General features: G+C 32.9%; 1 protein-coding gene across 2 annotated transcripts in view; it reads right to left on the bottom strand.

Annotated features, from left to right (window-relative positions):
* The window catches only part of MMRN1 (multimerin 1), a 163,954-nt gene that overhangs the window by 25,433 nt on the left and 115,309 nt on the right, over positions 1–23,212 (bottom strand). The window contains exons 4-7 of one of the 2 annotated variants that reach the window (XM_033105801.1): positions 14,202–14,321; positions 12,474–12,580; positions 1,624–1,737; positions 137–310 (exon numbers count right to left, since the gene is read on the bottom strand). In XM_033105801.1, coding sequence (XP_032961692.1) covers positions 137–310; positions 1,624–1,737; positions 12,474–12,580; positions 14,202–14,321 — 515 coding nt within the window. The remainder of the gene's footprint in view (positions 1–136; positions 311–1,623; positions 1,738–12,473; positions 12,581–14,201; positions 14,322–23,212) is intronic. The other variant, XM_033105802.1, reaches the window with a different exon arrangement.

Raw genomic sequence — 23,212 nt, 5'->3', positions numbered from 1 at the left:
TCAAAAGATACCTGTCTTAGACTTATATACCACCAAAGCTATAACAAAGATACACCAAAGTGATATGAAAAAAGATAAATGAGTGCTTTGCCTTTTGTCTTAACTGAATGAATAATTTATTTTCCTTTACTTTTACCTTTTAGAAAAGATTCAAATTCCTTGCCTTTATCTTCATTGATTTTTTCTTCAAGGGAGGAGTACGTATTCCTTACATCAGTCACAGCCAAAGAAATATTGTCAATGTTCTTCTGCAGAAGGGACAGTTTCATTGCCTGGTGGTTCATCTGGTCAGTCATTTTTTGTATCACTGCTGTATGAAGAAGAAGAGAAAATTAGAAACATTTAAAAATACATATTTAAAACCTCTCAAATTTCATGATAGGTTTAATGGTAATTTAAATAAACCATGTTTGCACTATATATTTGAAAATATAGACTATATGCATTTAGCAAATGGCAACCTGATTTTTACACAATTTAGGGGTACAAATTTGTGAAAAAAAAAAGTATTATAATATCTTAGATTTAGAAAATGTCTTAACTATGGCCAGAATTGTCTATATGTCTTAACATCAAAGAGTTATTGTTATACTCTCAATAGATGAAGAAACTGAGGGTCAGGAAACCAAAATAACTTTCTTGAGGTTACAGAGATAATGCCTCATCTTCTGCTTTCAGATCCAATACTCTAGTATTAAATATGCGTGGCTATATACTTATATGTATGTAGATGTATCTAAATTCTGAGAATTTTATTCTTCATTGAGATATTGTTTAATGAGAGATAAAGAGATTCCAAATTTAGTTTAAATCACTTTATATAGCAATGATACTTTCCATGCCTTTATACGTGCACTTCAATAATTCAAGGAGGATTTTATGGTATTTTATGAAGATACTGAATTTTAATCCCATAAAAAAAATTAGACTGCAGTTTCTACGATATATTCACCTGCATTCTTAAAGAGATCCCCTTAAGTCACCATTCTCAATTTGAGTGCCTGATTTTGTATCACTAGATCTATGCCAAACATACTGAAAAGATGTTTTTATCAGTGACCAACCTTATATTTCTAAGAGATAAACCTAAGCCTAAAAGAAATGGTAAAGTACTGTGGTTAGAAAGATGAGAAAATATGTGACAGGACAATTTTGGATCAACCAGAGACTCTTGTTGATTCTAAGTCACAGTTCTTTTCCTTAGTCAGTGATCAACACCCCTTAGCGATTGATCGATCTCTCATCAAACAATGGAAGAGAGCTTTCTTAGTTCCCTTACTCAAGTTTCTTCCATGTCAAGATTCTTCCAGAAATGCACTCTTCGAAGGACAAAAGTTTGATTTTATTTTAGGGACATGTGGTTCCCTTCCAACCCAGTATAACAGCATTTTTGTTCGCCTGTGTCTGCACACAGTGATTCAATAATTACACATGGTCCCTTCAGGCTGGGCACCTGCAGCGCATCCACAGTTTCTCCCAACATGCAGCACCAATAGAAAAGGGTTCAGAGGTACGTTAATATTTCATCAAACATTTGACAGCCAAGTGATTTCTTTTTGGAAGGTGTCATACACAGTGTTGAAAATAATTGGGTTAGGGATGACAGTAATTATAATCTGCGACCTGGGTCACCGCAGTCTTGGGGCTGCTGTTGCTGCTGCTGCTCTGCTGTTCCTCTGCCAACAGCTTCGTGACTCTCAGACTGGTGGGTGTGTATCAAGGGCTGTTGTTCCTGGGCTAGACGGAAGTAAAAAGAGAGAAGGAGTTAAACATTGGGACTGCCTCATTTTTTTCCAGGCCTGAGCAACAATGCGGCTGACGTTCATTTGCCGGTGTACTGACGCACGGTGGTCCGCAACGGTTGCACAGTAAACTGCTCGCCACCACCCACCGCGCAAGGTGCTACCGCGTCTTTCTTGGCGGCAGCGCAGGGCTCTAATTGTGTATGAAAAAAATAAAAGTATTCAAGTCTCCTTTTAGAGGAAAATGGGTAGTCGTTTGGGGAAAGTGTAAACCTGCAGGCGTAAACTGCCTGCATAATTAAGGGGACTTAAAATTAACTGTGTTGAAACCTATAGAGTTTTATATGTGGGCAGCCACAAAGGCTGCTTGTTTAACAATGCAATTTTCAAATGGTGTTTACATGGAAAGAAGAGAGAACTACAGGTTCCTTACAGAAATAATATCCGTTTAAGTAGTAGTGCCACTTAAATGGATTTTCCCCAGATTTTTAAGAAATACGCAGACTCAAAACATAAGGACTACAAGTAAAAGTAAACTATTACAGGACAAATCTCCCTTAAGGGGCTCAACGTGTAAAATCAGTGAAATTTCAGAAAAATGGAAATGCTAATAAAATAAACCTACTCTACTAAAGAATCGCTTCTCATTTCCCATGAATCAAATAATATTTTAAATAGCAATATAATTTTTCGTTGGGGAAAACAATCTAAAGCAAGATATTGAACATATTAAGTAATGTATGTTTGTAATTTTCAGACTTCTAATGAACAAATTTATTCATTGAAGTCTGCATATCAAACATGAGAAAACAAGTGTTTGGTTCTTCCCATGTGAAAAGATGTACCAGTGAAACTGAACCTCTGGCACATGTTAATTATGCTCCCTAAAGCATATGTGGCTGTGACAATAGTACTAAAGCATCTCCACTCCGTAGAAAGCGTAATATATTTGGCACTGAGTTAGTGTCTATTGTTAGACTGATTTTTGTGTTGCTTTTCTTCAGAGCATTGGGCTAAATTAATGAATTTCCATTCATATCCAAGGATTTTGTTTTGATTTTGTCCACCCCCACCCCACAACTGTATTATAGAAAGTCCTGCATAATTGTTGATTTATTTGGTTAAAGAAGACAATCTGCAGCTTGGGGAAAAGTGCACTTATTTGGGGGCTATGGTAGGTGATGGAAAGTGTTAATTTTCTGCTAAGTCCTAGCAATAAAATTCTTATAGTCTACATTCAAATTAATTCATACAAATATATCTATTAAATAATTGCATGATTGTTTAAAAATCAAGATTCCTCCTTAGATGATCTAATAAAGCATTTTGCTGGCAGCTAAAATCTGTCTAACCAAGAGGGTAACTATAGAGTAAAGCAATGGTTCTCAGACCAAGCTCCCTCAATCAGCAGTATCAGTGTCACTGGGGATTCTAAAAATGCAACTTCTAGGCCCCTTCCTAGTCCTGCTAATTTACAAAATGCTGACGTGCGGTAGCACTGTGTTTTGTTGAACAAGCTTTCCGGGTGCTCCCAATGTACACTCAGTGTGAGAACCCCTGGAGTAGAGCATCAAGATGAATTTTCCTTAACAACTTCCCATCTCCCTACCTCCCCTGTTCCTCTAACAGTGGTGGAGCATCCAGGATACAGACTTTTAAGTATTTACAGGAAAAGGAACAGGTGGGTCTTTTCATTTTCTTACCGCTTACCTTTTTGAGGTAGATCATAGGAAAAACAAAAACAGCTAATGCATTGAAAGGCACACCATAACTTGATAGGCAGTGGAGACTTTGTTAGGAAGCAAAATATAATTACAGTGAAAACAAAGTTAATTGTTTTGTGGCATACAGACAAGGTTTCTATTCAAATTTCCTCTTCTCTCATGAACTCTGAACACATATGATATTGTTTAAAAACATTTCTTTAAGATAGTAGATAATATTATTCTAGCATTGTTATGACACATGGTCCCTGAAGGGCTACTACTAAGCATAGAAGTATGTGACCAGTGTGGCAGCTGCCTTCCTAGCAGTCAAATCTAGAGCCCACTGACAATTTTAGAATGTCTCAGAAAGAAAAGGCCCTTTCTACTGAAAACCGTAGCTATTACTCCCAGCTCCCATCTATCAACATTCGGTATACCCCACTTACTTCCAAGATTGTATTTACTCAGTGTGCACCAATGTGGCCTACCAATTATTAAAATATTGAAGTACAGCCATACCTGTTGGAAAATATGGAAAGTGTAATAAGTGATATAATTAGTTATGAAATTATAATATTAACTTATTCCAAGTTAGTAATAAAGGATATGTCTTATAGGATACATGATGAATGGAATTCCTATTACAAAACATCTGGAAATGTTTTTCAGACCAACACATATGGTTTTTCAGACCAATATAATATGATGGGATCATATTATGTTCTACATCGACTTTATGAAACATTCAGTGTTTTAGCAGAATCATCATTTTATCATTATGTTTAATTTATATAGTAGTTAGAATTTCCAAATTGTCTGGTACTTACTATAGTTTACTTGTTAATACATAATAATAGTTATCAAAAACTGCATATCAGTGCATAGTTTTTGATAACTATTATTCAAAAATTTATAATGAATTATTAAAAACACCACAAAAGAGACAAAAATTTAACTAAATTTTCAAAACATTTCTTTCAGATATCATGAGTATGAATTTTTTGAAACTGAGAAAAAAACAGATATTTTATCAATAATAAACCTAGTCCTGGATCATCTAATCATACAGTGCAAAACTCAGTCAGGAACATGGTATGATCTATAAAATATCAAAATAAAAATATAAAACCAGTATCAATAATCAATTAAATATAAAACAAATAATTTGTCTTTTTTGAATAAAAGTCAACTTTTCAATAAAAATTAATGGATAATTTTTACTTGCTATATAGATGTTGGATTCAAATAATAATCTAATTTTGTATCATTTGAAATCACTCGGCCTATTTTTCATTTAATGGCATTCAATTTGGTAAAGTGAATTTGCAATCAAGAGGAAAATATTAAAGAGCTTTATAAAATTAGTTTCATGAAATAAGCTTTTGAAATAATACAAAATTTCAAAATATTTTATCAAGTATGTTAACAAAAGTCAATAAAAGAGAAATATTTAGAAGAGAAAATTAGAATTTTAATATTATCATATAATTGAAATAGTAGATTTTTTTCAGAAAAAAATATTATTGAACTTACCTATAGAATAATTCTGATACAGGCATATCATGGCAAATCAGTTTTATGGTTAGCACTTGAGAAATAATCTTTCATTTTTTAAGAGAATTTGTTTTTAGAAATGACATTCTAATTGAGATAGGAAAAAAATGTTCCCCTTATTAAATAGAGATAATTTTAATACTGATGAAAGATGTTTAGATATAAACAATGTTTATATAAACTATTTGAAACAAAAATTAATAAAGGATCAATGACATGAGAAATGTAGATTTTCCAACAAATTGTATGAAAATGAAATCCATTAATATATGACCAAACTTAAACATATAATAAATTTTTAAGTTTCTTGATTTATGGTACCCTGAATTTGGCCAAATTACATTAGCAAAGTTCTATGAATTAATTAAATAGTACATTCTTACAAGAATTTCTATGATTTAGTTAATAATAAATATATTGACTATTAAAAATGTATACACTATTCAAGGGCCGGAGAAAATTTGAATGCAATCACTGTTATTTTAGTAGGGTCTAATAGATAAATTAACAAGAAGGCAATATCACTGATGTTAATAAAGATATCATTTGTGGCCCAATGGCTCTAAGTCTAACAGAGAAGTATTTAAAAGAGGTTGAAGGGGCGGCGCGTCAACTCAGTTGGTTAGAGCGCGATGCTCTTAACAACAAGGTTGCCGGTTGGATCCCCACATGGGCTACTGTGGGCTGCACCCTCCACAACTAGATTGAAACAACTACTTGACTTGGAGCTGATGGGTCCTGGAAAAACACACTTAAAATAAATAAAAATTTTTAAAAAAAGGAGATTGAGGCAGTTTCCTATACCAAATCATCTATCTGACAAGAAATCATTTAGCTGGTATCATCCATATTAAAAGAAAAAACACCCACAAAATTTATAGAAATTAATAAATTTTTCAGAAATTATTAGAACAATAGGATGTATGTTTTCTGTTATGATTTATATTACTTGGTATGGAGTTTTACAATATAGATAATATATGTATTAAGAAAATAAAGCAATGTATTCTTAATTTTTGATTTGTATATTGATTTATACATTAATTGATACTGAATTAATATTAATAACTTCGTTGTTAAATGTTTGAATATGGCCCCCGCCCCTTCCCACTGCATTTTCATAATCAAGGGGCAGATTGGGTTAGGTGCTCATGACCCTAACTGGAGTGGAGTGACCTCAATAAAAATCACACCAGCATTCTACATAGGGTTATTTCCAGGAGTTCAAAATACTTTGCTAAAGCTTTTTTATAAATAGTAAAGCATTATTTTATATTGCATCATTATATTCTAATGAAATCAGGTCTCTTCTCATTCTTTACAAATTATTGCATGTTGTATATTGAATGTGGAGATTATAACATTTCATTTCACTTAGTATTCTCCATTTGAGAAGGACTGGCAAACCAGGGAATCTCTCTCTGTCTCTCTCTCTCTCTCTCTGTCTCTCTCTCTCTCTCTCTCTCTCTCTCTCTCTCTCCCTTCCCCCCTCTCTCTCACAAGAGTAGGTGTGGGAAGTATTTTAAGTCGTCTAGGGTCAGAGTTGAGTGAGGGGCTTCATCCTCATAATTCTCTCTGTGTCACCCAGTGGAAGCAAGATCCTGAATGAGCAAGAAGTGAAAACACATCTGGATAAGAAGTCAATTATCAAGAATAGAAAGGAAGTAAACGAGTTAAAGTCTGATTTTCTATTGCATCAGGGTCAAAAGAATTTCAAATAAATTTAATTCATGTGATCTGGAAAAAATGCTATTACATTATAAACAACGGGATAGAAAGTGACATACTCGAGAAAATCAGCAGATTGGAAATAAAAACTAAAAAAATAAGAAAAAAATTTGAATCAATAACTAGTGGGAGAAGAGAAAGTAAAGAAATCCTTTAGAAAGGAAAAAAGAAAGAAATTGAAAGGGATAAAGAATAATACATAGAAGTATCGAGTGAAAGTCTTTAGTTTTCTTGCATACTAATCTTTAGTGATTCACTCCTTGTTATTTGGAAAAATAAAATACATGAAATAAGAAAATTTTTAATTTATCTGTATTTTGTGAAGTTTTAAAAAGACTAATTTGAAAGAAAATGTAATTGGAAACATACTTTAAACATTGAAAGATAAAAACTAATGTGATTGTGTGTGTGTGCATAAAACTTCCCTTTTCGTCTTAGCTATAGTTAGTTTTTAAATTAATTGTTTAGGAGTAAATAGGTGAGGAATTTGTACTCCTAAGTTGAAAAACAGAAAACTATTAAGCATCACACAAAGATCTTTGGGATTCAGTTGTCATATGAACCTCTTTTCTCTGGAATTCATTGGCTTGGGTCCCTGCCAAGGCTGTTCAAAACGTGAAATGCCTGTTTAACAAATTCAATAGTTTGTTATCTTTTTCTAGCTCTGTCTGTTGACCGGAGTTCAATACTTGCATTCATCCCAATTTTTTGCACAGTGTTTAGCCGGTGGAGAAGCGCTGATAGAATCTCTGACAGTGGAGTCAGTTACTCTCCTGTGATAAAGTTAATCGATGCTCTTTTAGTTTTTCATTTAGCAATCTTTCTGTCTTCCCAAATGTATTCTCTACTACAAGGACTGCCACAGATCTTAGATTTTCCAAGCAATCTGTCTTATCTTACACTTAAGCACAGGCCTTTGCTTTGTTCCATAGGGTGTAGATTTCTAAGTCTCTTTTTTTTGGTCCTTTCTAAGAGATAGAAGCAAGGACAGGAGGGCATTTATTTAACTCAAATGACTTTTAAAGATCTTTATGCACTTATAAAATTCAATATATTTTAAAAATTGGATTCCTTTTTTCTCTTCTCCCAATACAATTACTCTTTTTTTCCTTGCTCTAGAAACTCTGACCTTGGTGGATCAAGGACATAGAGAAGCAAGCAGTCAGCGAGTGTCAAGAGCAACAGCTTCCTCATTAGGTGCATTTTCTTTTCTTTTTTTTCTTTCCTACTTCTTCCTCTTCCTTTTATTTATTTATTTTTTTAATTAGACAGGTGTTATTTCTGAGGTTCCCCCCCCCCCTTCCAGGCCTTTGAGACATATGGAGGAAGTCGTTAATGGCAACTCAGTAAGGAGGAAACTTGCCTTCTCTTAGCAGCAGAAACCTCTTGTGTGCCTTGACAAGACCTGTTTCCAGCTGATCCTGCAATATTTAGTGAATGCTTGCATGGAGGCGTTCGGTACATGTATAAAGATTTACTAAGGTTTAGTAGTTAAATCAAAGAAAGCAATTTGGTGTGACAAAAACTTAAGGTATATGGTGCTTTTTGATGAAATGTATCATAAATTTTAAAAAAATGCTTACAACAGGTAATGTTGTTTTGTTTTTTTTTTCCAAATAGGAAAGTATTAATCACCACTTGGAAAAATGAGAGATGTAAAAATACAAGAACTATTTTTTCTTTTAAATATTATAACTTTCATTTCCTATTAATTGAAGTAATATTTTTAAATAATCTTATTGAAGAAGCCTCATTTTTTAAAATGTTAATTACAATAGCTCTTATATAATTTATTGAATTATTTTACAATATATATGAAATGAAATATGTTCATATATTCATAACATATGGCAGGGGTCAGGCGATTCCGATAACTGATTATATTTTTTTCTATTCCGATAACTGTATGATTACATTTTTTCAGCATTCAGAATATTTGTCATAGATTTTATAAAGCATAATTTTATACAATACCCTTTTCCTATATGGAAGGTCAGACTAAAGCTGACTGGATTTTTTTAATGGATTTGCAAAGATCTTCTTTCCTCCTCTCTAATCTAACATTATTTGAACTTAAATTTCTGTTCTTTGTGTCATTAGAGCAAGCCACAATTGACTTGTTCTACTTCAGAACATTTGAGACACACCTACTGGAAAAACACATAATTGTAAATTTTATAAAATAGGTTTAAAAAGTATGTTGTTATTGACATTTTTTTAAAAAGTCTTGGATACCATGTCACAAAATTAGATCCCTTTCTGAAGACAAACAATTTTGACCTCAAAAAATTATAAGAAATGTAATACATATATATATATATTATATATATATAACATATATATATTTCTATAATATACATAATAAATGTAAACTTTTATATATATACATATATATGTATATATATATGTATATATATAACTGTTACTTTACTGTTGGACTTGATGCTCCTTTTATTTTCCAACAAAGTTCTGTTCATTTAGACTTTTAAAAAATTAGTTTCCTCTTGAGAGTATGACTAATATTTTTAATGAGCCAATCTAGAACTTATTACCAGAATTTTAACTCTCTGAGTTTTAGCAAAAAGAGCATGTGTGGAGGTTTAGTAATATTATAAAAAAACCCAAACATTGTAGAATAAGACAGCAGGAAGAATTGCCCCATATATTTGGAATTCCAACTTCTCTTCCTAACAGACTGGGGATGGACGTAGAGAGAGGGAGAAAGAAAGAGAGAGAGGAATAGACAAGTGGAGGAGAAGTCAGAGTAGAGTTGCTAGCAGCTCCAATTTAGTCTTGATCTATAATTAAAAAGATCCCTATACTGCAATATAAATTCAAATGAAATCATTACTTTTGTTTTACAAAATTTATTTTGTCTGTAAAGAGAAAACTGGTTGGAGAATCAGGGATTTGTACAATTTATGTAGTATTTTACAAATTTCCTATGAATAAAATAATTTCCTGAGGTGGTGAAAGACTAGCACTGAAGTAATTATCATGGTAGCTACACAACCAGGTTATTCCAAACCCCTGAGGGCTCTGAAGAGGATTAAAGACTGGATCAGCCACGCTGATTATTCTTGCCATATTTGGGGCTGCTTGTCATATGAGACAGCGTGGAGAGTGTTGTCAAAGGAAAGGTGACAATTTTCTCTCCTACATAATAATAAAAAACTGTTGTCACGTATATAAAGTGTGATTAAAAGGGGGGGGAGGGGAACTTGACATGTAATTGGGTAAGAACCAGGAGGGGAAAATGTGAAAAATAATAAATAAATAAAAAATAAACCCCAGGATAGATGAGATAATGAAGAATGGTTCAAGGGATAAAGGGGCACAGTAGTCTTGATACTACCAGGGCATCAATTGCACTAATGAAAAATTCAACAGCTTTTATGTATTTCAATAAAAGTAAAGAGTAGGATGGTTAGAATATGGTAGGGAGCAACAGGAAGTTCTTTTGGAATTTCAGTAATATTAGAACTAATTGTTTGACAACATAGCACAACAGTCATATCTGCCATCAGAAAATTATTCCTACCATAGATTTCCAAAGAGAGAAGACCTTCCCAAAGCAGCTTAATCAGCAGATACCTGAATTATGATTAATTCTAATTATAGTATTGTGACAGGAGGTAACAGTCAAAACTGTTCTGGAACATTTTTATTAGTGGGGATTCAAGATAACAATTTATAAATATAGTATTAAAGATATCCACAGGTTGCTTCCAATTAGAACACAAGGTATCACTAAACAATCAAAGATAAACTATTTGAATTCAATTTAAATATTTCATATAATAATTTGAGAAAACGAGAATGACAGTTCCTATATAGTAGATACTCAAAACTTCAACTAGACATGTTTCTTGTGTATATATTTATAATGATGGAATTTTATGTTTTTTTCTTCCTAAGGGGATATAATCCACCATAGTAATTAATAATTGATTACAGTTGGTCCTTCACAACATGGGCTTGAACTGTGTGGGACCACCCATATGTGGATTTCTTTTTAATACATATACAGTCAGCCTTCCATATCCCAGGGTTTTACATCCATGGATTCAACCAACCAGGGTGGAAAAGAGTATTTCCCATTGGTGGTTTGGCATCTGCAGATGCAGAAGACCCACTGTATACATTGTTCTACCCCATTTGATATAAGGGACTTAAGCATCTGTGAATTTTCATATCTGAGAAGGTCCTGGAACCAGTCCCCCACAGGTATTGTTCACTGCATTGTTCAAGGGTCAACTGCACTAGGTACAAAAGGATATATAGCATGAAGAAACAGCAGTCCTCATCAGCTGGAGCTCACGACATTCTTTGACAGATTTTGCTTCCTGCCACATCTCTACATTCAACCCCTTAAGTACAATAGGATGTTAATGACATTCTAAATTTCTAGAACTGTATGCTGTGATCAAACACTTGAATCTTTAAGAAATAATAATGGAATTAATATCCCTAAGAAATCCTTCTTCATATAAGAAGAGAAATATAAAAACTAATCTTAGATTTTAGAAATATAATTCTAAGTACTGTCCAAATTTTTTAGCCATCTGTCATATACAGACATTAAAGAAATATGTTTTACGATTATGAGTATATCTGTACACCTCAAGGAAATGTGAAGTCCTTTGAAAGCAGTATCATACTTGGATTTCTTAAGAATATGTTAAATTATCTTGTTTGCAAATATTTTTGTATAGATGATATTCTGTTTATTTAACCTGATTACAAATGAAGTACATATTTGTGCTATATATTGAAAATGTATTAAATTTTTTTAACATCTCTGAAAGTCAAGCTAGACCAAGAACAAATAATCTTACAATGAAATTTACCTACAGATTCTTATTGAATTAAGATAGAAGAACTATATGTAATATCCCTAACTAAACTACAGGGTTCCTAGATCATTTGTATTACAACTTTTTAAAAAATATGAATCATAATGGTTTCTCTACACATACATTAATTTTTTCACATACATTAATTTTTAACTACAGTCTCTTACACTGATGATTGAATTCCCCACCACTGCTAATGGCCTTTATTGTAATATTAATTCATTGTAAATATGTATGCTGATGCCATCTTATTTTTCAAAGGAAACCTGTTTAAAGTTAAAAAGCAAAATAACAGTCACATGGATGTTAGGCCACAGCAGGTTACCATGTGTTTGATCAGCCTTGCCACCAAAAAACCCTTAGAATCTCAGTTGAAACAAATGGCTCCATTAGGACATAAAAAAGGCAGAATAATTCATGTCATATCTATATATATTCTTTAAAACTGAATTTCATTCATAGACACAATATTATTTCAAATAACAGAACTGGAACGAAAATAGAGTAGTTTTGTTTGTTTTTACATAGGGCCATGTCTAATGATAATTTATTTAAAAATTAGGATTTCTGATATTTTAGTAAGGCATGCTTCTATAGCATATAGTCACGAAACAAGTTAAGATATTTGGTCAGATCTCCATTTATCCATCATGTAAAACCAACATAAAAAATGAGGGGAAAAGTTAAAGGAAAGCTTCTGACACTTTAGGCTACAATATGTAGCTACCAGTTTAGGAAGCTCTAAAAAGATACCGTACTAATATTCTGATTACATGTCAACAGATTCAAAGGGAAAATGCAACTCTTTTCCTTGCTGGAATCAGTTGCTTATTCTTCAAATGTTTTATGCTTTTAATTGTTATTATAAAATTAACATTAAAATATACCTTTTAGCTGACATTTTGCTCCACTGAATCCAGGACAGCACTTCCATTCCAATGAGGTAACAATTTTATGCTGCATTCTATAGACCGGATTGGATGTCCTCTGAGATCTAGAGAGGAGAGCCATCAGGGGGAATGGATTATTTGTCTCACATTAAATTATCAGTTAGAATAACTAATGTAAAGTGTTTGGGATGATTCCTGAAATATAATAAGCATTCAGTTAATGTTATCTCTTATTATCATCATCATTATTATCTTTATCATCAATATTATTGTCAAGCTTAGAATTAAATACATTATAAAATGTATTAAGGACCATATTATTTAGCATTTTAAATTTATACCTCTCGTTATATTTTCTTTATAAGATTCCTTTCGTCTCTAAAAGTAGGCTAATCATTTATCTGTGTTTATTTCAGTAAATTATATTCAGTAAATAAATAATTGTCCAGTGAAATGTCATCTCTAGTCCAGTAAGTAAAGCAGTTTGGAAAAGGACTCTTTTGAGTTTATAAGGGTGAACTCAAATAGATAGTTACATTATTGTTGGAATCAACATCCCTGCTTTGGGAAACTGGATTTCTGATGTATGTGGCTCAGACATGATAAACAAAAAAGTCACAAACATTGCATTCCGTACTGAAAGAGTGAATGAATGGAGAGACCCATTCAAAGGTAGAGAAAGATAAGGGATGAAAAAGATACGTATTTCCAGTTTGTTTAAAGAGGAAAAAAAATCTCACCTTGAGCTCAGAAGGACAGTATGACATGGGTTATTGTGGTAATATTTTCATTACTAAAAATTAACAATGCATTCTTTGTATCTCTTGTCGACAAGGAAATTGTCACAATGGGAGTAAATGCTAAAAGCAGAACTGGAGCTCAGGTTCGCCCACATTCCTAAGATGTGCTTAGCTCTCTGGACCATGAACCTTAGCTATTCCTCAAGGGACTAAGAAACACCTTGATTTTATGTATTCTTACTGCACACAGTTCCAGATTGCCAATGTGTCACATTCATTGCCTGAGTTATTTGTATGATAATTTGCATAACATTAGCCATCATGACCTGAATAACAATTTTAGTTTTTACTGCAGGTTCTTCTGAAATACCCCCAGCTAAGCTACTGTGACTGTATGAATACAGAGAATTGATCAGTTACTCAGTCTCACATTTTAGGACAATTACATAGATATTTTTGTAAAAAGTTAAAACTAAATAGCATGCATCATTAGAATAAACACAAGAAGAAAGGTCCCACTTAGCTGCTTTACCATGTATAATTGCCATTGATGGCTTGCCAAGTTGTGGACTTCGCTCTAACCTAGCATGAAAGGGAAATTATCAATAAATCTTTAAAGCTGTGTATGAACTTCATAAGGAAATAAAAGACAGATTATTGATCAGGTTAAAGAATAAAAGTAATAATAGTGGTAAGAATAGAAAGAAACAAGCATGAGAATTAACATTGAAGACTTACAAAGTACCAGGTATTAAGCTAAGTATAACACTGTAGTATCTGACATATTCTGAAAATACCCATATGAGGCAAGTGTTATTACTATCTGCATTTTATAATACTCAAGAGCATACATCTGGTTTAACATGATGACCTTACCCTGACCCTACTAGACATAATGTCTAGACGATTCAGTTTCTCTATATATTCCAGGCTATATACATGATTATGGTACAAGAAGTCACTATTTTCAAGAAAGTTTATATACCTTTGAGGACAGAATCCACTGTTCCAGCCACAGGGCCCTCTCCCACTTGGCAGGTAAGTGACTTGGTTGTCCATTATCACCGTGGGAGATAATCTGGTATGGACATAAGCACACCAATTCCTAAGGAAGAAATCACTTTTGTTAGGAAAAAAAACATTGTCAAAGAATTCTTTCCATCAAAATTATATTCATAGGCCTATATCTTACTGCTAGTACTATAGATCGGATACCTTGAAAAAATGATATTTAGCTTTAAAAATATCTAAAGATGAGAAAGAACATACTTGTTACTGCATTGCTGTACTCACAGAAAGTAAAGGGACACTGCAAGATCAAAGTAAATTAAGGATAAATCAGAACTAAAACCAGAACCTCTGTTGTTTAGATGTAAACTAAGTCAAAATCCAAGATTGCCCTTAGAGCAAATACCAATATTAGTACTGAAACTGGACATTCAGGCCTAAGTTCATTACTTCTATAGAACAATGGGCAGTAAGACAGAAGTAAATAAATAAATGATGCAAAGATCAAAAGGAGGAAAAAATAACTTATTAGAAGAAGATGATATGACTGTAAATAAAGAAATTATGAAATAGTCTACATGCAAATGATTATAATTAAAACAAAAGTTCAGCAATATAGTTGGTATTAATATATAATTTTTTATAATAAAAAAGTATAGCCACATGGTTAAGATCAGTTATATTTCAATGTACCAACAACACATTCAAGAAATACACTATTTATGGAGTGGCTGGTTAGCTCAGTTGGTTAGAGCGCAGTGCTCTTAACCACAAGGTTGCCAGTTCAATCCCCATATGGGCCACTGTGAGCTGCACCCTCCACAATAGATTGAAACAACTACTTGACTTGGAGCTGATGGGTCCTGGAAAAACACACTTAAAATAAATAAAAGTTTAAAACACAAATTAGAGGAAGAGATATACTATTTACAATAGCAAAAATAACATTATTCTTATTAAATCCAACAAAATGTGTAAGATTTAATATATAAAAATTTTAACCTTTATTGAAAAGACTGAAAGAAAATCCAGTACCTTATGTTCAGTGATGGGAAGAGACAATGTAAATATATCAATTCGCTTAATTTAATCTAAAGATTCAATGGATTTTAAATCAAACCTTAGCTTGATACAAGTTTAAGAAGCCTGTTCTATAATTTTTTTTATGTATGAAACTAACACTATAAATTTCAGAAATATCTGGCTCTGGATATAAGAGAGCGTCAGATTTACCTTCCTTTGGTAAAAACTATAAAGCTGGACAAGATATGTAAAGCAATAGTTTTCAGATGTTGGACCACAGACAATGCAGTTATATGATTCCTGAAAGAAAGGAAACGCATGCATGATGTGAACTCCACATTTGATCTAGTTTTCTGCCTGGGAACAATTTTCAAATTGCATCACAGAGGAGTAGACCCCCAAAAAGAGAGCACTGGATGAAGGAAACTGAGTGTGGGGCTGCTGAGGTGATTAGTGTATGTGGGAAAAGTTCATGAAACAAGGGGGCTGGACAGAGCTGTCATTTTAAAAACCAACATCAGGGCCACCTTGAATCTTGAGCTGAATACTAGGTTGTGCTTGCAAAAAATAGTCTTTGCAAGGCTGGCAGAGAGCAAGTTATGTGTATAAACAAGTTCAACACAAGCTGAACTGAGATCCCAGGTATCCCAGGCAGCTGTGCAGAATTCTGACCACTCAAGGAGGAAGGTCTTACTAAACACCCCTCAGTATAAGAAGTGAAAAAAAAAAAAAATTACAAAATATCATTGAAAGAAATTAAAGGCAACCTAAGTAAATGGAAAGTGTTCATCGATTGGAAAACTTAATAGTGTTAAGATGGCAATACTCCCCAAATTGATTTACAGCTTCATCACAATCCAAATCAAAATCCCAGATGGCTTTTTTTTGCAGAAATTTAAAATTTACATGGAAAGGCAAGGAACTCAGAATAGCCAAAGCAATACTAGAAAAATAAAACGGAAACTCCATACTCACACTGCCCAATTTCAAATCTTACTATACAGCTGCAGTAATTAAGACAGTATTTGACTTGCATAAGGATAGAGATATAGATCAATTGATAGAATTCAGAGTCCAGAAAGAAGCCTTTACATTTATAGTTAATTGACTTTTCACAGGGTGCCAAGCAATTCAATGGGGAAAGAATATTCTTTTCAACAAATGATAGTATGACAAATGGATAGCCATACGCAAACAAATGAAGTTGGACCCCTATATAATACCAGATATAAAAATTTACTCAAAAATGGATCAAAGACTTAAAAGGAAGAGTTAAAACTGTAAAACTCTTAGAGGAAAGCATAGGCATATAACTGTATGACCTGGGATTATCATGTCAGAAGAATAAGGCAAGAAAGAGATATAAGGTCATGCAGACTGGAAATTAATAAGCAAAATTATATATACATTTGCAGAAAACATAAGTTTTATATGGAAGATCATAATAAATCTACCAAAAAAAAAAAAAGCTATTAGAGATAACAAGTGAATTTAGCAAGGTTGTAAGATATAAGGCCAATATACAAAAACATCAATTGTTTTTCTATGTAACAACTAAAATACTTAAATATATAAAGTTCAAGAATTTTTGTTCTTGTGAAGACACCAGGAGAAATTTGAAGACAGGCTACAGATCAGGAGAAGATACCTGACACACACATAAAAAGCATTAGCTGATTAGTTAATTCACTTATTCTTTTCTTTAGAATCCGCAAATAAGTGAGATCATATGGTACTTATCTTTCTCTGTCTGACTTATTTCGCTTAACATAACAGTTTTGGAGACAAAGAGGAAAAACTGAGGGTTGCTAGATGGGCAGGAGGGGTGGGGGGTGGGGGGGGAGGGTGAGGGGATTGGAGGGGGCAGTTGGTGACCACAGGATGGCCACGGGTTTGAAAATTAATCTGGGGAACGTAATTTGGTGGTTACCAGAGGGTAAGGGGGTTGGGGGGTGGGGGATGAGGGTGAGGGGGATCAAATGTATGGTGATGGAAGGGGAGCTGACTCTGGGTGGTGAACACACAGTGTGATTTATGGATGATGTGATACAGAATTGCACACCTGAAATCTATGTAATTTTACTAACAATTGTCACCCCAATAAATTAAAAAGAAAAATAAAATTAATTAATTAATTAATTTAAAAAAAGCATTAGCATTCATAATATATACTTGTATCAAATTCTTACCAATAATTAAGAAAAATAGAATAGAAAAATGGACAAACTATTTGAACAAGTATTTTATATGAGGAAACGCCAATGGCCATGCAACATATAAAAAATGTCAATTCTGTTAGTATCAAGAAAATGCAAATTAAGATTTCAATGGAATAATACCTTAACTTAAGCAAACATTGAAAATTTGACAATCTCACTTGGTCAGAGGATATAGAGAATTGAAATCTCTCATGTACTATTGGTGAAAGTATAAAATGGTACAACTACTTTGAAAAACAATTTGGAATATCATGTAAAAATAAATATCCATATACTCACTACCCAATGGTTACACTTCTGGATATATATATATATACTTTTGAGAAACCATTGCACATGTGTACTAAGAATCATGTACCTGAATATTTATAGCAGCAAACATTATTCATAATTATCAAAACCCGAAAGTAACTCAAATGTCCATCTACCATAAAATGGAGAAATATAGTCTGAAACACTTATGCAACGGATATTATTCACTAATATTATCCAATAACCCAAATTTAATTTATAGCAAACTTGGGATGCAAGAAAGTTACAGAAGAAATACAGTATGATGTTTTTTTTCTTATATAAAGCTTAAAAATAAGAGTTAATGATAACTTGTTTAGTGATACATGTATAAGTTCTGACAATTAAGTTTGCAAACTCATCCTAAAAAAAGTACTACATACCTCATTGCTGATTATCACTATGGTCACCTTCGAAATACTCCCCTTGGGAAGCAGTGCACTAATACCAGCGCCCAGTCCACCCTTCAAAGCAATTTTGGAACTCTTTCTGGAATGGCCATCAGAGCTATTATTGTATTACCCTTGATGTCTTCCAAATGTCTTCCTTTCAATACTTCCTTTATCTTCAGGTAAAGAAAGAAGTCATTGGGGGCCAGATCAGGTGAGTAGGGAGGGTGTTCCAGTACAGTTATTTGTTTACTGGCTAAAAAACTCCCTCACAGACAGTGCCATGTGAGCTGGTACATTGTTGTGATGCAAGAGCCATAAATTGTTAGCAAAAAGTTTAGGTCATCTAACTTTGTCACGCAGCATTTTCAGTACTTCCAAATAGTAAACTTGGTTAACTGTCCAGATGGTACAAATTCATAATGAAAAATTCCTCTAATATCAAAAAAGTTTAGCAACATCGTTGCAACAAGTTCATGAACTTAATTGTCAGACCCCATATATATGATAATATTATATTTAATAATGCATATATTTTGTATGTATCAAATATAGCACAATTTAAAATATGATTAAGAATAACAAATAAATCCTGTCTTACATAAAGATTCAGCAGACTTGCTGTTTTGATCTCTATGTCTTATCAATTAAACTATATTATATGCATAATTTTCCTCAAGCCAGTTCCTAAAAAACTTTGGTTATATCCATCTGTGTGTGCTTGTTCTCTTCAACATATAAGGTAGCATAAAAATATGATTCAATCACACTCCAACAAAGCTGAGAAACTTTAACAGCATCAAAGTCATTTGCCACAAAAATGTCATGATCAGACAAAACCAGCCTTTATTAGAATACCTATTTTTAGATATTTTGGTGGAAGCCATCCAAAACGATAAAGATATTTAAAAATATCCCTTACCTCAAGAAAGTTTAAATTGAAAATATACATTAATGCTACAAATGAGTTGTAGGGAATGGAGGGAGAATTAAATGTTTACTATTAAATAAGTATTGACACAGAAAACATTATTTGTAGTTGTATAAAAGTAAATTATTAACCATAAATCCTATAATAATTAATTAATAAAAATTAATTATCTAACACAAACGAGTGACACCTAGTGACTGTAGAAGTCTGAAAAATTTTTGTCTTGTGCATAACATGTGACATAAATTACTTCTCTAATTCTTAAAGATATACAGTGGAATTTATAGACACTATTTAGGAAAAGAAGGAGCAGCCTCATGCCTGGCTGCAATACCAGTTATTTTATCATAAAATAGCCTATACCAAACTATACAAAGCCCTCAATAGCTATAGGTTGAATTAATTATTGGATTGTATCTGGGTTTTTTTCCTTCTTACTTTTCTATTTCTATGATTTTTTTTCTATCGTGAATATGTATCTTGTTACATTTAACTTATATTCTTTCCTCTCATCTGTGACTGAGATTTTTTTTTTCCTCCTCAAGGGGCAGAGATGATTTTCAGAACATAATATTAAAGGGAATGTTACATGACTGAAATCAAACCACTGCAAGTTCAAATCGTTATGAGCTGTATGCCTCTGAATCAGTAGAATGTAAGAAATCTATTCTGCTTAAAAATAAAACTAATAATAATTAAAGCAAAAATCAACTTGAATGCTACAGACCAGAGAAAACACATTTTTCCCCAAAGTAGAGCCACTGAAGTTAGTAATCATCTGCTTTGGAATATTTAGGCTTCTTAGGACCAAATGTTCTTCTACAAATAAAGCTGACTCAGTCATGCATCCTTCTAAGGCAGATAAACTGAGCACCATGTAGCTTAGCAAAGCTCTTTTGAATAAGAAGTTTATAAATTCTGTTCCATAAAGATATGAAAAAAACACTTAGGCACATTTTGGTAAGGCATGGTGGTACTTGCAAAATTAATGTGAAACAAAGAACTGGCAAAGGCAAGAAATAATATTAAGGAAGATTTGAAATTAAGAGGACTACATAAAGGGATATATTTTTTAAAAAGTTAATTAGATTCCTCAAGCAAATCCACTGATTATCCTAATTACAGGAATGACTAACTTCAATAGAAGCACAGTTAAATTCTAGGTCACATGAAAATTGGCTGAATCATTATGGAGGGTCAAATATGAGGCAGGAAAAAAAAGTACCACCATCCCTACATATTCTGGGTTTTGGGGGGAGAAAAAAAGATAGCTAACTAGCTAGATACATAGATATAGGTATTATTTGTGAAAATAAATCACAATGCCACCTGCAGAGATCTTTTAAAATCCTAAATAGTAAAGCAATCTCATTACTGAAATAGTTGAGTAGGCCAAAAAGCAAATTATCAGATTGCTCATGGCCCAGCCGTCTTTGATCCAGTGTAAATTGGAAGGACTATTCACAGCCAAAGAGCTCCTGGTGTGACTTCTAATTAGGTTTATGCTATGATGAAATAAACTCATGAAGGGTTGTTAAAAATATAAATATAATTTGAAAACCAAATTATATCCAAAAATGTTTTAAGTTTAAAAGTAGAAAATTAAGCATGGTAAAATGGTGACGGGCAATATAAAGACAAATGTAACGATTCCAGGTGAGCATTTTGCTTAAATCTAAAAAATCCTCTGTATCTTTCCAGTCTGATTTGGTGGATGGAGAGCAATCACTTTGAAGTCTTTAGCTTTCCATGGGGTCTTAACCTTCCAAACAGCCGACTGCACTTGGGATTCTCTTTAAGGGCAATAACATTGTTGTTTTTGTGCAGCAACATGTACTGAAAAAAGCTTATATTGATTCTTTGGATTTTCCAAGCTAATAGGTAAAAGGTTGTTTCTAGGGAAAAGCAGACATCTCTGGTTATTTAGAAACAGGAGCCTGCCTTGCAGGACATACACAATAGAAAGTAGAAAAATGATTCTGTTTTGACTTATACAATCTGAAGTCCTGTAGATAATGAACTAAGAGAAGAATCATAAATATGCAACCTACTGTCCCTTTTGATTGAAACATTTTAGAAACTCAGTCTTGAAGGGAGTTAGAGAAAAGACTAAGTTTAAAAAGAAAATTTCATTAATTGGTCATTTGCCGTTTGAAATGTACCTTGACCAAACCATGGCCCAATCATGTACATTGTTATCCTGAACTGAGAGTGGACCAAAGCAACAAAGAATTTATTTAAATAATGACCACAACAAATATTTTCCTTAAGAAATAAAAATAACAATCTAAGAATTTACATTGTTCATTTATACTAGTATACTAGTCTTTAGAACTCAGATTAATAAATTTTGCTATCCTATTGGTAAAAAACTGAATGTTTAAACATTTATATTGATAATCTGTGTCTTGAACTGACATAACAGCGTGAAAATAGCAGGTCCTGAGGATATTCATTTCAAATCAAGCTAAACAAACAAAATCTCCATCATACACTAGTCAATAGTACGTAATTTTCTCTTGGAAGTTGGAAAAGACTTTGTGTTTAGGAAGATTTTACAAATGAAGGACATTAATGACTGTTTCCTGTCATCCCCTTATTGGGAAGAATTTAGAGATTCTCAAAGGATCAAGAGGAAAACGAAACAAAACAAGGCAGATATGGATACTTCTGAAAACTGACACATTCTCTAAGAAACAGGATTATCTGGTAACTCTCCTATCAGCCTCCCACACCTCACCTACCACCCACCCATGACTTGGAAAGTGTAAGATCTCAAATAACCATTTCTTTACCTTGTACCTAAAGGTGACTACAAATTACAAATCCAACAATACATACATGTGTTAATGAATTCATAAGTAGTCAGGGAAGGGACTAAGCTTCCCTGACTTAACTTAGAGAGAATTTAACTTAGAGAGAAAAATATTAATTAATCCTTCATAAAAGAATAACTCATTCATGTTGTTACTAATTTATCTTATGAGGAACACTATTGTCTTAATTAGAAGACTACAGTTGCATGGAAATACATCTCAACAATAACCTACTTGAGCTAAGTGTGACCATTACTAATCACAAAATTATGAAATTGCAGCATAGTGTACCATAAAACAATAAACCCCACAAGTGCATAGCCATTAAATCCTCACTAAATTCAATGATGATAGGAGAAATAAACATTCTAAATATATCATGTATTTTTTAATGCCAATTGTTTACGTCGTTTGTAAATCCAACCTGCTCATTTCTTTCTCAACTCTTTGAGAAGTTTAAAATATATGGTCAATTCCTTCTATACCTCTTTTTATTCTTTGTATAAATTAGTAAAAAGCCATTTGTTTTAAGAGAAAAATACATTTTTAAAGGCAACATTATCTCCTAACAAAACGTAGTTTTGCTGGTGCTAATAATTAGGGAGAAAATAATAATAATAATCAGGGAAGAAAACATTCAGATAAAACCTCCTTAGGTTCTTTGGTTCAATTACCAAGTTCCTGAGGATAAATACGTGTTCTAAGTTTGTAAAAAGAGAACAGATTTCAGATAGCACCACTAGTCAGGGTAAATGTTCTCTCTAGCACACTATGCTAATTTAAGAGTATTATTAAAATATCATGGATAACAGTAGCCAAAAGGTGGGAGCAACCCAAGTGTCCATCAACAGATGAATGGATAAACAAAATGTGATATATAGATCTGTATCTATCTGTCTATCTATCATCTATCTGTCATCTATCTATCCATTCATCCATGTATCATCATCTATTTATCCCTACAATGGAATATTATTCAGCTTTAAAAAGGAAGGGAATCCTGTTACATGCTATAACATGATGGATGAACTTTGAAGCCATTATGTTAAGTGAAATAAATCAGCCACAAAGACAAATATTGTATGATTCCACTTATATGAGGTACCTCAAGTAGCTGAATTTATTGAGTCAGAAAGTAGAATGGTGGTTGCTAGGCACTGGAGGGAGGGAGGAATGGAAAGTTATTATTTAATGAGTATAAAGTTTCAGTTTGGGAAGACGAAAAAGTTTTGGAAATGAGTGGTGGTGATGGCTGCATAACAGTGTAAAGTACTTACGTTGAACAGCAAGTGTGCCACAGAACCGCACACTTACAAATG

The sequence above is a fragment of the Rhinolophus ferrumequinum genome, chromosome 5 (genome assembly GCF_004115265.2).
Source record: "Rhinolophus ferrumequinum isolate MPI-CBG mRhiFer1 chromosome 5, mRhiFer1_v1.p, whole genome shotgun sequence".
Classification (NCBI taxonomy): Eukaryota; Metazoa; Chordata; class Mammalia; order Chiroptera; family Rhinolophidae; genus Rhinolophus; species Rhinolophus ferrumequinum.
This window is presented reverse-complemented; position numbering and strand designations above follow the sequence as displayed.